Below are 19,335 nucleotides of genomic sequence, written 5' to 3'. Positions count from 1 at the left end.
AATTTTTCCCACACAGGAAAAGATAAAAATCTAGTCATACTGCAATCAACAGTTTCAACCTAACAGGAGTCAAATTAATGTTGAAAATATGGCATGAATAGTTAATGGCAAAAAAACCCAAACTGAGTTTTAGAAATTGGCCAATTAAAAGCTATTCAAAAATCCTCCCCACAGGAGTGGTTGCAATAGACGTCCAATTAAAATATACTTTTATTGTACCAACGAGTGAAACCATTAGCCTTGCAGCATGCCTTTACAGTAAGTCACACAAAATGCAGTAAGACCAGAACAGGGCATGCAGGTAAGTATGACCACAATAAGCAGCAAAGGGGACAAAAGGGAAGATTTTTTTTTTTTGGTCAAGAGCACTGTTTCTGTTGGATATTGTTCAAGTTGAAAGTAAACAGTTGTTCTGTAACTATAGATAAATCACAGCACAGAACTGCCTGAGATTATAAGGATGAGAAATTTTTTCCCCCCTTATATAAAGGGTAGTCTGGAAAGTGCTACACATATATTTTCATTCTTGTGTAAACTTGGACAAAGCGCTTTTAGAAGAAGCAATTCAGCTTGCTAGTCCAACAGAACCGTGATTTTTAAATTTTTTTTATGAATCCCTTATTTAGGACCTTAATTTACTCAAATTCTTTAGCATTCCTATGCCTTGGGGTAGCCTACTGCATGGTTTCCCTATATTATGAGAGTTCAGGTTGTCCCTTAATTTTTAGTTTTCCCTCTTTTTAGATATTAGAAACAATTGTTCTCCTTTGCGCCCCCGCTTGATTTGCTTCATCCTACAGTAAAATTATAATACTGGGTCTACTGTGTTTCTACAGGAGTCACTAATGTAGTGGTTCTCAACCTGTGGCCCAATCAGTATACAGCTGTGGTACATGTGACATCCTCAGAGCCATGCAGGTAGTACATATATTTGTGGATATGGCTCACATAAGAGGGAGAGCTGCCTATGCAGCACACAATGGTAAATAGGCTGAAAACCACCCACTAAAGTCATAAATGTAACGTGCTAAATGGAAGGCAGACAGTTGGACAGCAGTCATTTAAAACAACTATATTCTGACAATCCGCAAAAGAGACAGGACCATCATGAAAAAAGGCAAGTGGAACAAACAAAGGAACATAATACTTAAAATTTAAATAGTATTTCTAATCTTTAAAGCACTTTTCAAACTAATTAATCCTTTACATGCCTCATGAGGAAATGGAGCTTTATAGACTCATTTTACAGACCGGGAAACAGAGGCAGGGAGTTTAAACAACTTGCCCAAGGCCACAAAGGGAGTCACTGTCAGATTCAGGATTAGAACTCAAGAGGTTTCTAGCACCTAAGTCTTCTGTTCGAGACATCTAGAGAACCCATTAGATACTTGAAAGTCTTTCCAGCAAGAAAGTCCTTTTGTGAGTTAGGAGTTAATAATGGTGAAGTTACTATCTAACTTAGGGTTTATCTATAGTATCCTTCATTATTCTGTGTAAGCACTTCATTAGTAGTTTAGATCAGGACAGAGAAGTTCTTCGGGGGCTTAAGCTAAGTGCGCATGCACACACTCCTCCCCCAAGGGATAAAGTCAATTTGAATTTTAGTTTAAGAAAAAACAGAGATAGTTTTAAATACTACATTTTCCTCTCTTCCTAAGTGTGTCTGCTATTTTTTGTAGTTTTACAATCAATTTTTCACATTTAAATATCTTATCCTCTCTCCTCTATTGAACACTAACACATGTGCAACTGATTGACTAAACACAAAAAATCTGCCAAATACACAAAGTAAAAAATATTTTTTCTTATCTTTCATTGATCATAATCGTAGGTATTACGTTACAATAGGTAAAAAAATTCAAACACGATCTTTACTTTGCCAATGTCCTTATAAGAAAATTAATGGAAAGGGCAGTGAGAGGTACTGAAGTCATTGGGCTAAGTTCTCTAGGATGGCTCATTTAAAATTAACTCCTCCTACTCCTTTCAATTCCTACTCTTCTTCACTGCTGAAGTAGCATTTATAACTTATTTCTAACACATTCACTGGCAGGTGCTAAATTTGTAGCCTGTAAGAAACCCCTTTTTTGTGAAATGTAATGATAGGATTAACTTGCCGCAATCAGGCAGTGACTAATGGTAAGTCCATAGGGCGAACTAAGTAATTTCTAAGATAGGTTGGGAAAGAACAAGACTTCCTGACACACTTCCTCTTGGTGAAGGAATCTGATGGAAGATTATACTGCACTGAACATGTAGGTTAATAATTTTATCTTAATTTGCATATGCTGACCAAATGCTACGGTCAGTTGTGGAAAGGGGAGGAAACAGAGTCAAATGTTCACGACTCCTGTTAAGTGCAGGAGACATCCTTCCAGGGATAATATGAAATGTGATGGAAATCCAGTACAGGAGAGATATACAAATAGTTAAGATGCGCACACAGGCAAACAAACAGCATGTCAGCTGTATTTGTATCTGCATTTCATGGGGCTGTTCTATTTCCTTTGCAGTTGCTATAAGATTTTTTTTCCCTCCTGATCCATGTATCAGTAGAAGGCTGTGCATTTTGATATCAGTTATCATGATGTGCCTTTGGGGATGAGAATGTTTAAGAACTTTTCCTTTACCTAGAACTATGCAAGGGGAAGGAGGAGACCTGTAGAAGTGTAAAATAAGAAATAAATCTCAAACTCTCCAGATCAGGACAAATATATGACAGTCAATTTAGAAGTGTGCTAAAACCAGAACAATCCCAATCCTTGTCCTAATAAGGATGAAGTCAATTTGGACAGAAAAAGAAAGAAGGTGATCAAATAACTGCTTGTGTGATAGTGCATGTATAAATACCTGTAGCGTATTTGTGCCTACTCCTCTTAATTATCAGTATTCTCCTCTTTGTAAAAGGCTACATCATAGCCAGCAGGCACAAGATGGTGTAACAATAAACACACCCTCTCCATAAGTGTAAGAGATAAAACAACACTTACTGAAGATGGCATTATTTAAAGACTGTGCTTGACCAACTTTAGTCCCAGCTGCTGTAAAAGGTCATGCAGACTCCAAGCCTTGCTCTTTCAAAATTTCTGTTCACAGCTCACTTCAGTGGGCACAGGCAGGATACTTCTTGCTGAACTAAGCAGTAAGAAATTTCCTTAATGCCCCAAGTACAAAATAAATTCAATCAACAGGAGAAGTTTTCCTTTTTCTACCTTAGCAATGAATCTCAACTGATTCCTTTTATAGATGTGTCAAGTCATTGGTTCTTGTTTTATCACACAGTTTATAAACACAGGTTCACTACAGCATCCTTGAAGAGCACTGGTAGTCACACTGGTTTTGTCCTTCAGAAGAGGCACCTTGGAAGAGCTATGTTTCAACATCACATGACTTTTAGAACTCAGAGCCATGTGTCTCCCAGGGATTAAAGTCACATTAGTGCTGGGTGTCACATGGTTGCTGGCAGGTACAACAGATTTCTTAGGAAGTAAAGGCATTTTGCTTTGTTCTAAAATGACATGTTTTACGGAAGAAGTGGAAGCATCAGATACTGGTTCTTTTACCACTTCATTTGGAATAGTGTTATAGAGATAATTGGGAGTGTTACTCTCCATTATATCCGACCAGGCCCTGTAGCGAATTTCTGCAGCTCCCCAGTAATGTCTAATAGCAGACTCAGAGCGATGGCCTGTCACTGCCATGATCTCTCTGGGCCCCAGTCCTGCTTCACATAGTAACTGGATGGTAGTAGTTCTGAGAGAGTGATTGGTATATCGTTTGGACAGCCTGGCTGCCACACTTATCCTGGGCATCATTGTACCCAAGTAGTTCACTCCCATGGGTTCCCGTTTGTACCAGACAGGCTGCTCTCGCATCTGCTCTGTCGTTAGTTTTAACGGATGCAAGTAAAAGGCAGGGGGTTCAGGTGGCAACTTAGACAAATAAAGCTCCAAGGAAAAAACAGGACAGTTTGGGTCTCCTGGCATATCGTACATTTTACCCATTTTATGGGGGTCTTCTGCATTTCTCCCTTTGCCAGGATATCTAAACATAGCATATCGTCGCCCATTCTTGTCCTTCTCAACAACAAAGGCATCTGGAGCCAAGTCTCTTAAGAGTTCCCTCCCTCGTTTGGAAAAATGTAATTGCAAATCAAACCATACCTTGTTGACTAGTGCCAGAGGACTATGTAACCCCAGCACACCAGACAGCTTAATCTTATGTAAGTCCTCAGCTGCTATGGGAGGGTGGTGGTGAGTTTCATCCTTCCCCTGCATGCGCAGCATCTTCAACACACTCACAAACACCATGTTAGCACTGGCAAACTCTTTGTCCTTCATTAGGCAAATCTGACGATTATAGGGTAGCATTTTGAGATGCCGGTTCAAGCCAGCACGCATGGACTTATAACTTGCCACACTGTAGGTATTTCCATCATGGTTCCTTATTGTGTAATAAAACTCTCTTAAAATATCATTGAGTTCAGTTACTGGCACCAATTCAAAGCTAGGATCCTTGCCATTTTTAGCCAGCCACTGCTTTAGTAGATTAGCAGCCCAGCCAGTCTGCTTGTGGGTGTTTTTGATGCTCTTAGCATCCTCTTCCTCCTCCTCCAAGCCAAACAGGACATCCTCAGGGAAGTTAAAATTCATCTGTGCTGCTTCTACTGGTTCTTTACTATCTGATGAAGTCTCTTCCTGTTTCAACTGGTTTTCGAAACAATTGATCAAAGTTGTACCATCAAATATGCCACAGGTATACGGCACACTGCGAACTACTTTTTGTTCTGAGAGCTGTGAAGTGCGGAGTAATACATAATATTTTGGATTTTACATAACAAAGAGCAGGTGGCATTAACTGGATTTTTTTAAAATGACATGGCATGTCTTAATAGCATACCTCTCTAGCCAAATTTTTTAAAAGTTTTAGATTAGTAACCATGGCATTACACATACTTTAATTAATTTCATTGAAAGCAGCCCTAGAAACATATAATGTAACAAAAAGGTGAAAACCGGACAGCATAACACATTTTCCCTTTCGTGCTACACACCCACCACTTAGATGGACCACCACCACCACCAACTGGGGTTGTTTTTGCAAAATCTTTGCTGAGTTTCAGATTTTGCCAAACATCAAATATTCTCCAATATATATCTTACTCTGACATTAATAACTGAGATTTGAATCCATAAATCTGTCAAATTTTTCTGTATTTCAGAGATTAAATATATAAAGATATCAAGTATGAATTACATTTTTGTAGCTATAATCCACAGGTATCTAAGAAAAATTAAGTACCAAGCTACCATTTTTAGATACTCAATGTCAATACATCATTTACACATGGCAGTGACTGGTCATTCTAAAATATTTGTCATCTATGCCAAATCACTACTGCTATTAAGTTGGCAGGGGAGGGGACGACACCAGCTCAGAAGATTTTTCTCCTGCCCTACAGACTGAACATTATCTTGAAATACCATTAAATAGGGGAACGTCACACAATAGAAGTTATTGTCCTGATTTTCCCCTCTCAGTTTATATACTAGTTAAGCTCTACTGAGTTTAATGGAATTACTTCTCATTAATACCATTATTAGTGGGAGGGGATTTAATTTTAAAATACAATATGCAGAAAACCAACTACAAGTAATTTTTAAATGATATAATTTCCCCATTTCACTTCAATGCAAGTTCAAAAGAGGTCCCTAGACATGAGGCGCTGGGAGAACTGCAGATTCTTCTTATTGTCTGGTGGGTATTTCTACAAGAGGGATTTTGTGGTGTGGTACACAAAGCTGAAATATTAGATAGTCAATTAATTTATTCCCATCGGACAGTCCTCTGACATAGTGTGTCAAGGAGAAGTTTGCAGTAATTTCACAGGTTTGCAGCTTTCAAATAAAGTTCAGAAGCTGTAGACAAACCTGGGTTGTGTCCCTTTGTATCAAACATGTTTTAGTGTTCTTTGAATTAACTCATTTATTTACACAAAGTTGTTGGTCCTAATTATACTGGGAATCTTTGCAAATATTACCAAGAGCTCATGTTTCCAGTAACACTATGGGTCAGAAGAAGAAAAAACAAACAAACATGAATCTGAATGCTAGAAAGGAAAACCAGAAAGGAAGGAAACAAGGAATTTAAGGTGTTTGGTTGCAGGATGAGAGAGACAGGTGAAGATCTATGCTCCTGTGGATTATAACTTCAGAATGTTACACAGAAGCATAAACCACAACCTACCTGTGCTGTGCTCTCAGTTGGTCTCTTATTTGTTGAAGCATCAGTTGGTGGTCTGTTTGTCTGGTTCTCTGAGGGGTCAAGAAATTGTTCATTTGCAATATCTAATCATTGTCACACATACAATGATAAAAATATACTTCGTGGAAATGTTATGATTTAAAATTAAAAGCTTTATACCCAGCAACACTAAATTCCTGACACAAACTAATCCATAGTAATTGTGCTCTACCCTGTAAAAGCATTTTTCAGCTGTAGATCTCAAAGTGGTTTACAAAATGTAGATGGGATGGCAGATATAAAATCACAGGTACTTTCCAGTCCAATAATAAGGCTACACATTTTCTCTCTCAGAAGTCTCTTTGTTAATGAGGTGTTCCAAAAATACATTTAGAACACCTCATTAACAATCTCCACAACAAAAATCCCCCAAATCCTTCTTTATTCTGTATTTACACTGACAGGTTATAAAGTAAAAACAAAGATATGTATTTACATTTTTGAGTGCAAACTGACTCTGAACACAGAAACAATGACTGTGCACAGAATCATTTAGTTTGACAGGACTGCTCTCTCAACAGACACTGCATCTTTAGTAGGGAGATCCTGGGGCTCCATTTTATACATGTTAAAGGGGTTGGGGAATATATTCCTGACACACAATGCAAACTCCCAGTGCTCCTTGCTTGTACGAGTGGGAGAACTCCTACTCCAAAGTGCTAAGCAAAGCAAGACTACAGTTAGTTATGGGTTCTGAGCTAAAAGCTGAATATGATATAAACAAGTGCCAGCTTGATGAGAAAGCAGTTTTAATATGTAATTTCAGACAAGAAAGTGAAATAAAACCTGTTCTGGTGCTAAGCTCTGCTTGTATTTTACCTTACCATGAAGTGGTATAATTTTTTTTATATATGGCTTTAGCTATCAGATAGATGGCTACATCAAGTAAAGTGAAATCCTGTTATAACATGATGTTTGGGTCCAAAAAATTCCATCGCGATAAATGCAGGGTCGCGGTATAGCGAGGTTTCAAGCTGATCAGTTTAAGTCATTGGTCCCCAACACGGTGCATTGATGTGCACCGCCTAGTGCCCATCACAGGAGAGAAGCCGTGGCCCTGCACCTGCTGGGAACAGAGAAATCGAGGGCTGCGGGCGCCAGTGCTCTCTGTCCATGGCAGGCGCGGGGCCGCGGCTTCTCTCCAAGCCGGAGAGAAGCCGTGGCCCCGTGTCTGCCGAGGACAGTGAGCACCGGCGCCCACAGCCTCGAAGTTCTCTGTCCCCGGCAGGCGCAGGGCCGCAGCTTCTCTCCCTTGCTGGGCACTAGACGGCGCACATCAATGTCCTGGCGGGCGCCATGGCGTTGGGGACCACTGGTATTAGGCCTTAAAGGGGAGCCAACTTATGATCACGTTATATGCGATTTCGTTTTATGGCTGGGCACATTATTGCGAGGTTTGACTGTACCTATATGGGGAGCAAATATTTGATAATGAGCTTTTCAGTCAAGCAGATAAAGGTATAACAAGATCCAATCAATGACTGGAAGCTGAAACTAGACAAATTCAGACTGGAAATGTGGCACAGATTTTTAACAGTGAGGGCAATTAGCCACTGGAACAAATCACCAAGGGTTGTGGTAGATTCTCCATCACTGGCAATTTCTAAATCAACATTGGATGCTGTGCTAAATGAAACTTTCTAGTTCAAATGGGAATTATTCTGGGGAAGTTCTATGGCCTGTGTTATACAGGAGGGTTCATACACAAACACAGTAATCCCTTCTGGCCTTAGAATCTATGAATATGCAGTACTGCTTCTCTGGTCTCTGGAATACCCGTTCTGTCTGAAACACTGAAGACTAGTTCCAAAAATACTCATGACTGCTCCATCTGACATATGGCAACTGAATCTAGAAATGCAGAGAAGCAGCAGCAGCATTACCAAATGGCTGAAGATGGTAGGAAAGCACTTCAATTGCTTACTGTGGTATCATTTTTAAACATTCATTGCGCTTGAAGGCTCTGCTTTAACAAAATTGATACATTTTGCTTTGATACTAGTTTAGCACTCATTTGTTCATTTTGTTTATTTGGTTTTTTATGTTTATTCTGCTGTATTGTGAAAGGCGTGCCACAATATTATAATGCCACTGATATAGTATTTACTTTCCTTGTAATGTGCCTTTACTCTGTAAAGCAGTGTTTCTCAAACTGGGGATCCCAACCCAAAAGTGGGTTGCAAGGCTATTGTAGGGGGTCACAAGATCACAAAAAAAATATTGCTAAGGAGAGGGGAAGCAGGAGTGGGAGTGGAGTACAGCAGCCGCTGCTCTCCAGCCACCCAGCTCTGAAGGCAGCGCTGCTGACAGCAGCAGTGCAGAAGTAAGGGTGGCAATGGCATGAGTATGCTCCTATGGGTATGTATTGTAATTTGTTAACACTTTTGGGATAGAGGTTCATCACAGCCTGAAATATTTTCAAAGGGCAAGCCTAGAAAAAAAAGTTTGAGAACCCCTGTGATAATGCAGTCATTTTAGAAGGCTGTATTAAAGATAAGTACATAACAACTAATAGTAGACTGGGAGTTTCTGGCATCAAGTGGTTTAAACCCAATTCTAAACAAAGAAAACTTTAGCAGGCAAAAGTGCTTGTGTCATTTATTGTTAGAAGAAATTCAGAAATATCCAACAGACACTTAAAATTAAACACTTTTTTGGTCTAAGCAGTTTTGACAGATCTTAGTCTAGAGGTGTTGTCTCAGTAAATCATTCTTAGGAAATAAAATTCCTGTATGAATAAACTCCACTTCTAGCCTGTTTAAAAGCTTCATGGTCCTCTTGCATATATATTCTCTCTTCCACTCCCAAAATTCTGCTGTATTGTGAAAGGCGTGCCACAATATTATAATGCCACTGATATAGTATTTACTTTCCTTGTAATGTGCCTTTACTCTGTAAAGCAGTGTTTCTCAAACTGGGGATCCCAACCCAAAAGTGGGTTGCAAGGCTATTGTAGGGGGTCACAAGATCACAAAAAAAATATTGCTAAGGAGAGGGGAAGCAGGAGTGGGAGTGGAGTACAGCAGCCGCTGCTCTCCAGCCACCCAGCTCTGAAGGCAGCGCTGCTGACAGCAGCAGTGCAGAAGTAAGGGTGGCAATGGCATGAGTATGCTCCTATGGGTATGTATTGTAATTTGTTAACACTTTTGGGATAGAGGTTCATCACAGCCTGAAATATTTTCAAAGGGCAAGCCTAGAAAAAAAAGTTTGAGAACCCCTGTGATAATGCAGTCATTTTAGAAGGCTGTATTAAAGATAAGTACATAACAACTAATAGTAGACTGGGAGTTTCTGGCATCAAGTGGTTTAAACCCAATTCTAAACAAAGAAAACTTTAGCAGGCAAAAGTGCTTGTGTCATTTATTGTTAGAAGAAATTCAGAAATATCCAACAGACACTTAAAATTAAACACTTTTTTGGTCTAAGCAGTTTTGACAGATCTTAGTCTAGAGGTGTTGTCTCAGTAAATCATTCTTAGGAAATAAAATTCCTGTATGAATAAACTCCACTTCTAGCCTGTTTAAAAGCTTCATGGTCCTCTTGCATATATATTCTCTCTTCCACTCCCAAAATTAATATTCAAGCAAAGCTTACCAACTCGAGGTGCTGTGATGGTGCTTGGTTCGGTGGGAGCTGGACTACTGAATGCAGAGAGTGGGATCTTCATCTGTATGGGACCCCGATTGCTGGTAGGATTATACAGTCCTGAAGTAGCCACTGTGGTCAAAGTAGTCCTTGTGGCTTGGGCAACAGGATGTGCTGTAGAAACAGCCTGTACTGCCAGTGTTGTCCCTATCGGCCCAGCACTGGCCGGAGAGTTCCTCTGAATGCCAGGGCTGGGCACAGAAGGGCTGTTATTTGGTTTAGCTGGGTTAGAAGATGCCAGAGACACTGGAGTTTTGGCAAGGCTACCAACAGTAGATGGGCTTTGCACAGATATAAATTCAACATTGCCTGACTGCTGGTTGGTGACCAAAGTCCCTGCGTGGCCTTGCAGGAGCTGAGGCTGGGAGGATACTGCAACCGGAACATGCAAAATTACTGGCAAAGACTGCAGTGAGACAGACATGGGCTGAGTGTTGCTACTGGGCATCTGTGTGGTGCCAACTACTGTAGCTGTGTTGGCTGTAGGGAGAACTGATGTCGTCAAGGAGCTGGAGGTCACAGGAGTCTGAGGTTTGGGCTGTCCACTGACCACTGTCTGAGGAGCAGCAAGACTGGGAGCAGATACTATAGAAAGGACAGAAACATTTTTAAGTTTATGTACCAAGTGAGCAATTTCACATCAATATAACAGCATAAAAATGGAAAAGCACAATATTAGAGTAATAATTTCACTAGGGAAGCCAGACAGTTTGTAACTTTTAAAAAATGTTATTTATACTTTATCTTACAATCATGCCCAAAACTCCAACAAGTATATGATCCCCATTGTGTTAGGTGCTGTACAAATATATAGGAAGATATAACCCCTACTCTGAAGCAATAAATAGATGGTATTTTCTTAGTATCAAAATTACACACATACATGATTGATGCAGAGAAATGTTATAATCCTGAACTCATAATTTCAAGAAAGTTTTAGCAGGCAACTTTTATCCATCAGTTAAAATACTATAAAGATAAAATGCAGTAAGAATTGTAAAAACTCAGCTTATGGAAATAATACTATTATTTCCATATACTGTTATTGAGAAATTGCAAAGGCACAATTATAAGAGACCAAGGCCCCAGTTCTGTAACTTGCTATGCACAGGCAGACCCCTGCAGCCACATACAGTCCCACTGAGGTCAAAGGGACTGGGATCTGCCTGCGTGCAACAAAACTGCTGGATCAGGGTCAAAAGTTAAGCAACTGTCTATATAGTACGTATGTAGTTAATCTGGCCAACACTTGTTAGTAGAAGATGATTCTGTAGAAAAGGCTTGATCTTCACAATTTTCAGGAATGCAGTATTGTTTAAACAAAATTGTAAAGTGCGTTTCTGAAGACCAGGTGAAGCTTCTTACCTGCATTTATGGGGGGCTGAAAAGGTGCTGATGTGCTCTCTCCTGTGTTTCTCTTGGACTCCAGCATCTGTCTCACTGTGCTGGCATTTCTATGGAATAAAGGTTTATGTTAGCATCTCCCAGTGAGTGCTTCTGAGGTGTACCAACAAGCAGTACAGGAGTCTAGAGAAAGCAGTAGTTTAAAAAAAATTATTTAAACTATTTATACTTATGTCATTTTCAGTATCCACCTATTACCAAATACTTTTTTCCTGTAAAATTAATCCATTGTGTCATCTCTGCCACAGTACTGCCAAACTTGACTCGTCACTAGTGCAATTTTACACAATCTACCTTTCCCAATAAAAATATCTATTTTTTTAAAAAGGTAATTTTAACTCCTTTTAAAAAAAAATCTATTACTACTAGCTACTCAATATTCGGCATTACCTTAACTAAGTGCACATTTCCTGTAGTAAATATATGATTTTTGTGACATGAAAAGAATGGGCATGCATTCACAGCTGAACAGCAAAGGAGGAAATGAAAGGGCATTATAAATGGGTAAAATACAAGAATATTAAACTAGCACAAACTCAGGGGTAGGCAACCTATGGCACAAGTGCCAAAGGCGGCATGTGAGCTGATTTTCAGTGGCAATCACACTGCCTGGGTCCTGGCCACTGGTCTGGGGGGCTCTGTATTTTATTTAATTTTAAATGAAGCTTTTTAAACATTTTCAAAACCTTATTTACTTTACATACGACAATAGTTTAGTTATATATTATAGACTTATAGAAAGAGACCTTCTAAGAACGTTAAAATGTATTACTGGCACGCGAAACCTTAAATTAGAGTGAATGAAGGAAGACTCGGCACAGCACTTCTGAAAGGTTGCTGTCCCCTGCACTCAATCATATGCTGCAAGATCTCTTACTGGGCTTGATCTAAATACAACTCAGTATTAAAATGACAAATTCCTACTCTAGTAAACTTTAAATGAGACACAGCTGCTTTCCTCAGTCCTCACCGATAGGTTAGGTTGCTGATGCTGCCTGTATCACTCACTGCTTTCCCTGGAGACAGAGGTGGGTTTGGTGGATTCTACAAAGAAATAAATCAACTTGAAATCTATTGCTTTATATTAAACTCTGTATTTTTTTCATTTTTTGTCCAACGTGCACTTTCTACTGCCACAGACTCAAGACATAAGAACCTGAGATGTTTTTAGGAGCCCTAAGAGCTCATTCAATAAAGCATACTGTCCCCTCTTATTTCGCATATCTTAATCCCAGCTTCAAAGTGTTCAGTAGGGGGAAATCAAGGTCTCTTGAACTCATTCGGACTTTTAGTTTCCATCTTTTTCCTTGGTAACTTATTACAAATACATTCTCTGGACTCAAGGAAACAGTTCTTCCCTATTTACTCCTAATTTCTTTAATTTTTTCCCCAAAATGTGACGAGAAAGGAGATATTCGTCTGGATCTACTCACTTGCTTTCCCCACCAAGCCTTGTATCATGGCCATCTATCTGTCTGGAGGAAAGTGGGCATGGCTCCCTCCAGAGTCCTTTAAACTCTGTTCCAAGTTAAAGAGAAAGGCTGGATCCAGAGCCTCTGAAGGCGAGCCTGTCCTACAATTTGAGGGAACTGCATTTAATTCCTTAATTTTTATGTATGAACTTCAAACTGCATTCTCATTTACAAGGCCCCTTTACACTGCTCTAAATTACACTTAGGACTTGTGTATGCAGTGTGGCAATGCACACTAGAAGGCTGTGAATTTTAAAGTGCACCACTATGTTGCGCACTAACTGTCCTACATAGATACTGCTGGTGGATACTAAAAAGTTCCTTTGTGCATGTTAAACTCGTTATAATTTAAACCCCTCTAGTGCACATTGCCACACCCTGTAGACCAGTTCTCACACCTATTTCAATACACCTTTATGCTGCCAGAGTGTGTAAAGAGGTCTTAAATTCAAGGACCTGATTCTGATTTTCATTGAATGAAAAGATGGAAACACTAGGCTTATTGTAGTCTCTAACATTACCACCTGCTAACCAACACTTCTGACATTATTTGTCTCCCACCCAGCATCAGACCAAACTAACTAAGGCAACACGCTCTTGCACTTTCTGCAATTAGAAGAGGGTAGAAATTTTCTCCTTAACAGGGGAAACTATTTAACTGTATTTCTATAGCATTCTTTTCATACTGAAATGTGTATTTCCATAGGTTATTACTCAGACTAGTTTTAAACAAAAACTAACAAAAGAATCTACAATTTCAGTCCTTACTTCCTGTTTTTTCTTCAGATCCTCCTTGGCTGCTCCAAAACGTTTTGTCAATCTAGCAATTTTAGCCTGGTGGCAGAGGAGGGAGAGAACCACAAAAAAACATTTAAAAAAAAGTTAGACTAATTAAAGATACACACTGAGATAAATTAAATGCAATTTTAGAGAAAATAGTCTTTCCCAGGAAACATGGCACAACCTGCAACTAATACTGTACAGCAAGGGAAGCAAGTGTGTGTGAGAGCATGTGTGCAAGAGAGGGAGGGAGTCTCAAACGTTTTAAAGAGATAGTCTGGACCATCTTTCCCTCTAGAAATTACACATGCCACCCTCCCTTCCCAGTGGTGATCAGGCAATATCCCTGCAGCACCAAAAGCAACTACTTATGTGGAAAAGTAACATTAGGAAAAATATTTATAACTATTTTAATGTCTCATGAATCATCATTTGGGAAAAAATTAATCAATCATACTTTTTCTGCTCTTCACTTCATCTCCCTTTCCTATCTATTTTGCCCTCTCTCACTTATCCCCTACCTGAGTTTCTTTGCCACCTGATCCTTCTTTCCCCCTGCATATACTGTCCAGATGCCAGGTTCTTTTATCTTCCGGAGTACTTTCCAGACATCTCTTATTCCTACTCTGGACATACTGCCTAGAGCCCATTCCCTCTGCTTTCCTTCATCCATTGGCAGATCCTGATCCTTTCCAGATGTCAGCTTCCATAGCTGGCTACTTCTGGTGGCACTAGTTTACGCGCCTCTCCTCCTACAAATCAACAGACCTTTGTATAGGCAGCTATGCTGCCTCCACCTCATTTCCAGTATCTTTTATAGACACCCAGGTTCTTCTTTGCAATGAAACATCTGTATGAAGAACTGGAAGCAAGGAGCCATCCCCATGAGACCTGCTGGCTCTCCATAGACAGTGAGATTCACAGACAATGATTTGGGAAACTCTGACCTCAAAAACCTGGCTCAAACTCCCCACCTTTTACATATTTTTACAAGGTAACAAGAAAGGCTGCAATCTGTATGACATATATTAATTATATGCGCTGCAGAAGCACCTACGGGCCATGGATTAGATTCCTATTGTGCTAGGCTTTTTACAAACACACAAAGAGATTGTCCTTGCTCTTATGAACTTAAAATATAAGTATGACTAACATCAAAAAAATGCACAGGTCACATGCATTTTCAGTTTATTTGACAGCTATATTACATAGGTTGGTGTCTCAATACTGTGTTGATGGGTATACTGAAAATGCCCTAGGTACCACAGATCAATCAGTCTGTGCAAGGCTTATGTCAATAGATCATTAGCGTTCTTGACATGAGCCTTGCACAGACTTATTCAACATGTATTCAGCAGCCCCAGGTTTGGAAGATTCCACACTTTCCTGCAGGAAGACTGAGGCAGCTCAAAAAAAAACAACAACAAAAAACCACAGCAACTCCACACCTTTGTTTAACACAGGAAGCATTCATATCCCTATCACAGCAGAATTCTTCAGTCTGCCTGGGAACTGGACATGAACTCATGTCTAGTGGTGGTTCTTCATTTAAATATTCTTCCAACAGCAGGGTCTCTCCCACCCTTCTTTTTTTAAAATGGGTTCATTTCTACTCTACGAGACCACAAATGAGACAGATTTCCATGCAGATCATTTATTTGAAGAATGTCTGTAAAAGTGGCAGTGCAGAGTAGAAAAGTGATTTACTAATGAATAAAGGGTTTATTTTCTTCGTACTATACAATTCTTGCTCATACTATCTGACCAGTGACTTGCTTCCAGGAGTGCTCCACCTCCTCCAACAGCAAAAATAATGGATTGTTGTTTTTGTTTAAGAAATCAATTGACTTCCATTAGTAACAGCCAGATGGGGCCTATTGCTAGTTTCAAAGCTAGTTTTTAAACAATGCCATACTGCGCCATGTAAAACACATAAGTACCTGTAGTTCAGTAAGCACAGTTTTATGCCTCTTGCTACATTCTATCTTCTCTACTCGTGTTTTCAGATCTGCCAAAGTCTTGTCAAATACAGCACATTGCAGGGCACTGAGTTTCTCCTCTAACAACCTTTGGACAACCTAGAAAAATATGCAAACATACATTACCAGTACTCAGGAGGCTGGCAATGTCTTTATGCACAGCACACATTCAGCATCTTGTCACATACAAAGATTGATGCTATCATTCTGTCAATCAAATAACCATCTGATCATCAGTACCATGATATTTAAGTATTTTTGTAGATGCAGAGTTAGAAAAAAAGAATTCCTCATCTTGAGTTTTAATAGATATAGATGGACCCTCTGCCAGTTGCTGAACAAGTCCATCGCCCTATAGCATGATAAACATGTATAATCCTACCAAAGCAGTTTTTATAAGATCCTTAATAATAGTGTGAAAGGCACTGTGGTAAAGTTTTGTGTAAATGGACTTTTCCCTGACCTTATTTCTGTCACTATAGATCCTGACATTTTAGAACTGGAATTTAAGAAATTCAGTGGAAAGAACAAACCTAACATTTCTTTCAGACACAGTTTTCCTCCAGCACAACTGACCTATGCTCCCATCTGTGGAAAGAGAAGTTGTATAGTAACTAGAATGAGATGTGTGGCCTTTATCTGTCTTTCACTGTACGTGCACATGGACCCATGCATCTGAAACTGGAAAATTTTTGCGAGCAGTGTCCATTGGTCCATGCCTGCACCCTTCTCCACATACTCCAAACTGAGGGCATAAGGCATAGACCAACCACCTCTCCAGTTTCTTCTCTACCATGAATCATATATATCACATGATCTGGTGGTGAATACACCAGTTCCAAAGATTGACAGCTTCTATACACAGGAAGGTTGTTGATGTAGAACACTGTCGTCATGTTGTCTGACATCACCAGAACATGGAGGGTTCGTAGGAATCTCTTACAGGTCTCGCAGACTGCATGCTGTTTAGGAAGCTCCTATGCATTCTGAACTCTGGGGGAGTCCACATCCCTTATACTGTATAGAATTTTAGATAGGTGCCCCACCCTAACAATGAGACACCCATGATTGAAGTCTTGGGGGGGATGGTGGGGGCGGAGAAATGAAGAGCCCCCCCTCCACACACACTTGCTCCCTTTTCTCCCACCAGGCTAAAGAAGCTTGCAGTCTGAGGGCGAGTGAGACAAGTTTGTCCATACTGTGTCTGTTCAGCACAAACTGTCCAAGGCCAAGCTTGGAGTAACCAAAGCGAAGTCTCACAAAGGGTATCATACAGTTATGGGAAGCCATGTGATCTAGTATGATGATCTATGACAGATGTGATATGTGTGGGCTCAGCTGGACCTGAGTGACAAGTTCCTTTATGGATTGGCATCTGTCCTGTGGAAGCTATACTTTGGCACTTACTGAGTCCAGCGGTGCCACGATGAACTCTACAGTCTGCATGGGAACTAAAATGGACGTTTCTGTGTTTACATAAATTACCAATGAACACAGAAGATTGACAGGGGTGAGGTTGCTGTCCGTACCTCCTGATGAGATTTTGTCATCAGTAACCAGTCGCTGAGGTAGAAGAAAACTGATGATGTATGACATCAGGAATGTCTGCCAGGGGTGAGGTTGCTGTCCGTACCTCCTGATGAGATTTTGTCATCAGTAACCAGTCGCTGAGGTAGAAGAAAACTGATGATGTATGACATCAGGAATGTCTGCCACGATTTATTTACCTTTGCAGATACCCTTAGCACTGTTACAGGCTTGAAGGGGGCACCTCTATACTGACAGTGGTTCAGATCTATTGTGAAACCTCAAGTGTCTTCTGTGTGAGGGATGGATGTAGGCATCTTTTGTATCGCACACTGCAAACCAGTCATATTTGTTCAGAGAAAGTGTTCATTATTGAAACCAGGGTGACCATGCTGAACCTCAATCCACAGATGAAGACACTGAGCTGTTTGAGATATAAGATGAGTCTTCATCCTCCCTTCTTTTTGGGGATGAACATTTTTTTTTCCAGTAAAAAATCTTTCTCCAGTACTGAGGCGGCACCAGCTTTATGGTTCCTTGATGAAGAATGGAATTTAGTTCTTGAAATAACAATCATGAGAGAGAGAGATTCCTGAAGGAGGCTAGAGAAGGGGGGTTTGGTGGTGGAAGGGAAAGAAACTCTGTGTTGTTGTTGGTATGATGCTGAGGACCCATTTGCCTGTTGTCTGCCAACTTTGGGAAAAAACGAGCTAGATGGCCACTACACTGGGCAGAAGAACATGATATCTGGCGTAATATGCTGCTTTTGAAGCTCCCATCAAAAATGTTTCTTAGTGGGAGGTAGAGGTTGGAAGGCGGAAGAATGTTGTGCTTGCTTTGCTGCGCCCTCTGTTGTTTCTCGGTGGTTCATAGCCTCTCTGATGATAAAAAAGTTGAGATGCCAGTTGTTGCCTATACAGTTGCTCCCTGTGGAATTTCCTCCTTGGCACTGAAGTATAGATCCCCCGTAATGGGAGGGTTGCCCTTGAGCTCTTCAATAAGTGCAATGAATCATCTGTCTTCTCACTGATCAGGTTGTTCCCTGTAGGGCAAACCATCTGCTGTACATTGCACTTTCCTGGGAAACCCAGAGGACTGAAGCCATGATGCTTTATGCATGGCAATAGCAGTCATCATCAATAAGGAGGCTGTGTCTGCTGGACCAACTAAGGCTTAAGTGGGTTGAACTGGCAATCCATTTGCTTTCTTTAATGAGTGCATGGAACTGTATTCTGTCCTTCTGTGGGAGCTTATTAGTAAATTCCAGCAGCTTGGAATAACTGGCACAATCATATTCTGACATTTGATGGAACTGCAGGCTGACTAAAGCGAAAACGAAAACAAAAAAACCAACCAACCAAAAAGTTTCTTCTCTAACAGGTCCTTATCGGAAGTGGCGGATTTTGGTTGATGTTACCTGCTTCTGCTTCTTTCAGTGACTGTTTGGTGCACTAAGTTGTTCAGGGCAAGCTGTGTAAATAAAAAAAATTGCTCCCCTGACTGGTACAAAGTACATCTTTTCTGTCCTTTTTGGATTTGGATAAAGCATGTGTCTCGGGCATGTCAGACCACGTTGGTATGTTCTAAGATGGCTTCATTAATGGGGAGTACAACATTGCTAGGCCCTGCACTTCGTAGAGCGTTGAGGAGTTTGTGAGATCTCTTGCACTTCCTCCACAGGGATTTGGAATGTGTCAGAGACCCTACTTAATATGTAGGGCACTACCAAATTCATGGTCCATTGTGGTCAATTTCATGGTCATAGGATTTTAAAAATAAATTTCATTATTTTAGCCTATTTAAATCTAAAATTTCACCGTTATGTAACTGTAGGAGTCCTGACCCCAGAAGGAGTTGTGAGGGGTCACAAGGTCATTGTAGGGGTGTGTGTGGTACTGCTACATTTACTTCTGCGTTGCTGATGGCAGTGGCATTGCCTTCAGAGCTGGGTAGTTGGAGAGCAGCAGCAGTGCAGAAGGAAGGAAGGCATGGTATGGTATTGCCACCCTTACTTCTCCGCTACTGCTGGCGGGATGCTGCCTCTACAGAGCTGGGTGCCCGGCCAACAGACGCTGCTCTCCAGCTGCCCAACTCTGAATGCAGCACAGAATTAAGGGTGTCAATACTGCAAGCCCCCTAAAATAACCCTGTGACCTCTCCTGCAACTCCTTTTTGGGTCAGGACCCCCAATATAAGAAACACTAATCTTCCCAGTGAAATCTGAA

The 19,335-nt window shown here is 40.5% G+C and overlaps 1 protein-coding gene across 9 annotated transcripts in view; it reads right to left on the bottom strand.

Annotated features, from left to right (window-relative positions):
• The window catches only part of ATF7IP (activating transcription factor 7 interacting protein), a 167,386-nt gene that overhangs the window by 44,515 nt on the left and 103,536 nt on the right, over positions 1-19,335 (bottom strand). For 6 of the 9 annotated variants that reach the window (XM_050953808.1, XM_050953826.1, XM_050953836.1 and 3 more), the window contains 7 exons: positions 15,545-15,682; positions 13,593-13,658; positions 12,323-12,396; positions 11,314-11,402; positions 9,898-10,533; positions 6,247-6,314; positions 3,142-4,793 (listed from right to left, as the gene is read on the bottom strand). In XM_050953808.1, the coding sequence (XP_050809765.1) occupies positions 3,252-4,793; positions 6,247-6,314; positions 9,898-10,533; positions 11,314-11,402; positions 12,323-12,396; positions 13,593-13,658; positions 15,545-15,682 (2,613 nt within the window). In that variant the 3' untranslated portion in view covers positions 3,142-3,251. Of the gene's footprint in view, positions 1-3,020; positions 4,794-6,246; positions 6,315-9,897; positions 10,534-11,313; positions 11,403-12,322; positions 12,397-13,592; positions 13,659-15,544; positions 15,683-19,335 lie in introns of those variants that run through there. The other 3 variants (XM_050953856.1, XM_050953866.1, XM_050953876.1) reach the window with 2 other exon arrangements.

This window comes from Gopherus flavomarginatus, chromosome 1, assembly GCF_025201925.1.
Source record: "Gopherus flavomarginatus isolate rGopFla2 chromosome 1, rGopFla2.mat.asm, whole genome shotgun sequence".
NCBI classification, from domain to species: Eukaryota; Metazoa; Chordata; order Testudines; family Testudinidae; genus Gopherus; species Gopherus flavomarginatus.
This window is presented reverse-complemented; position numbering and strand designations above follow the sequence as displayed.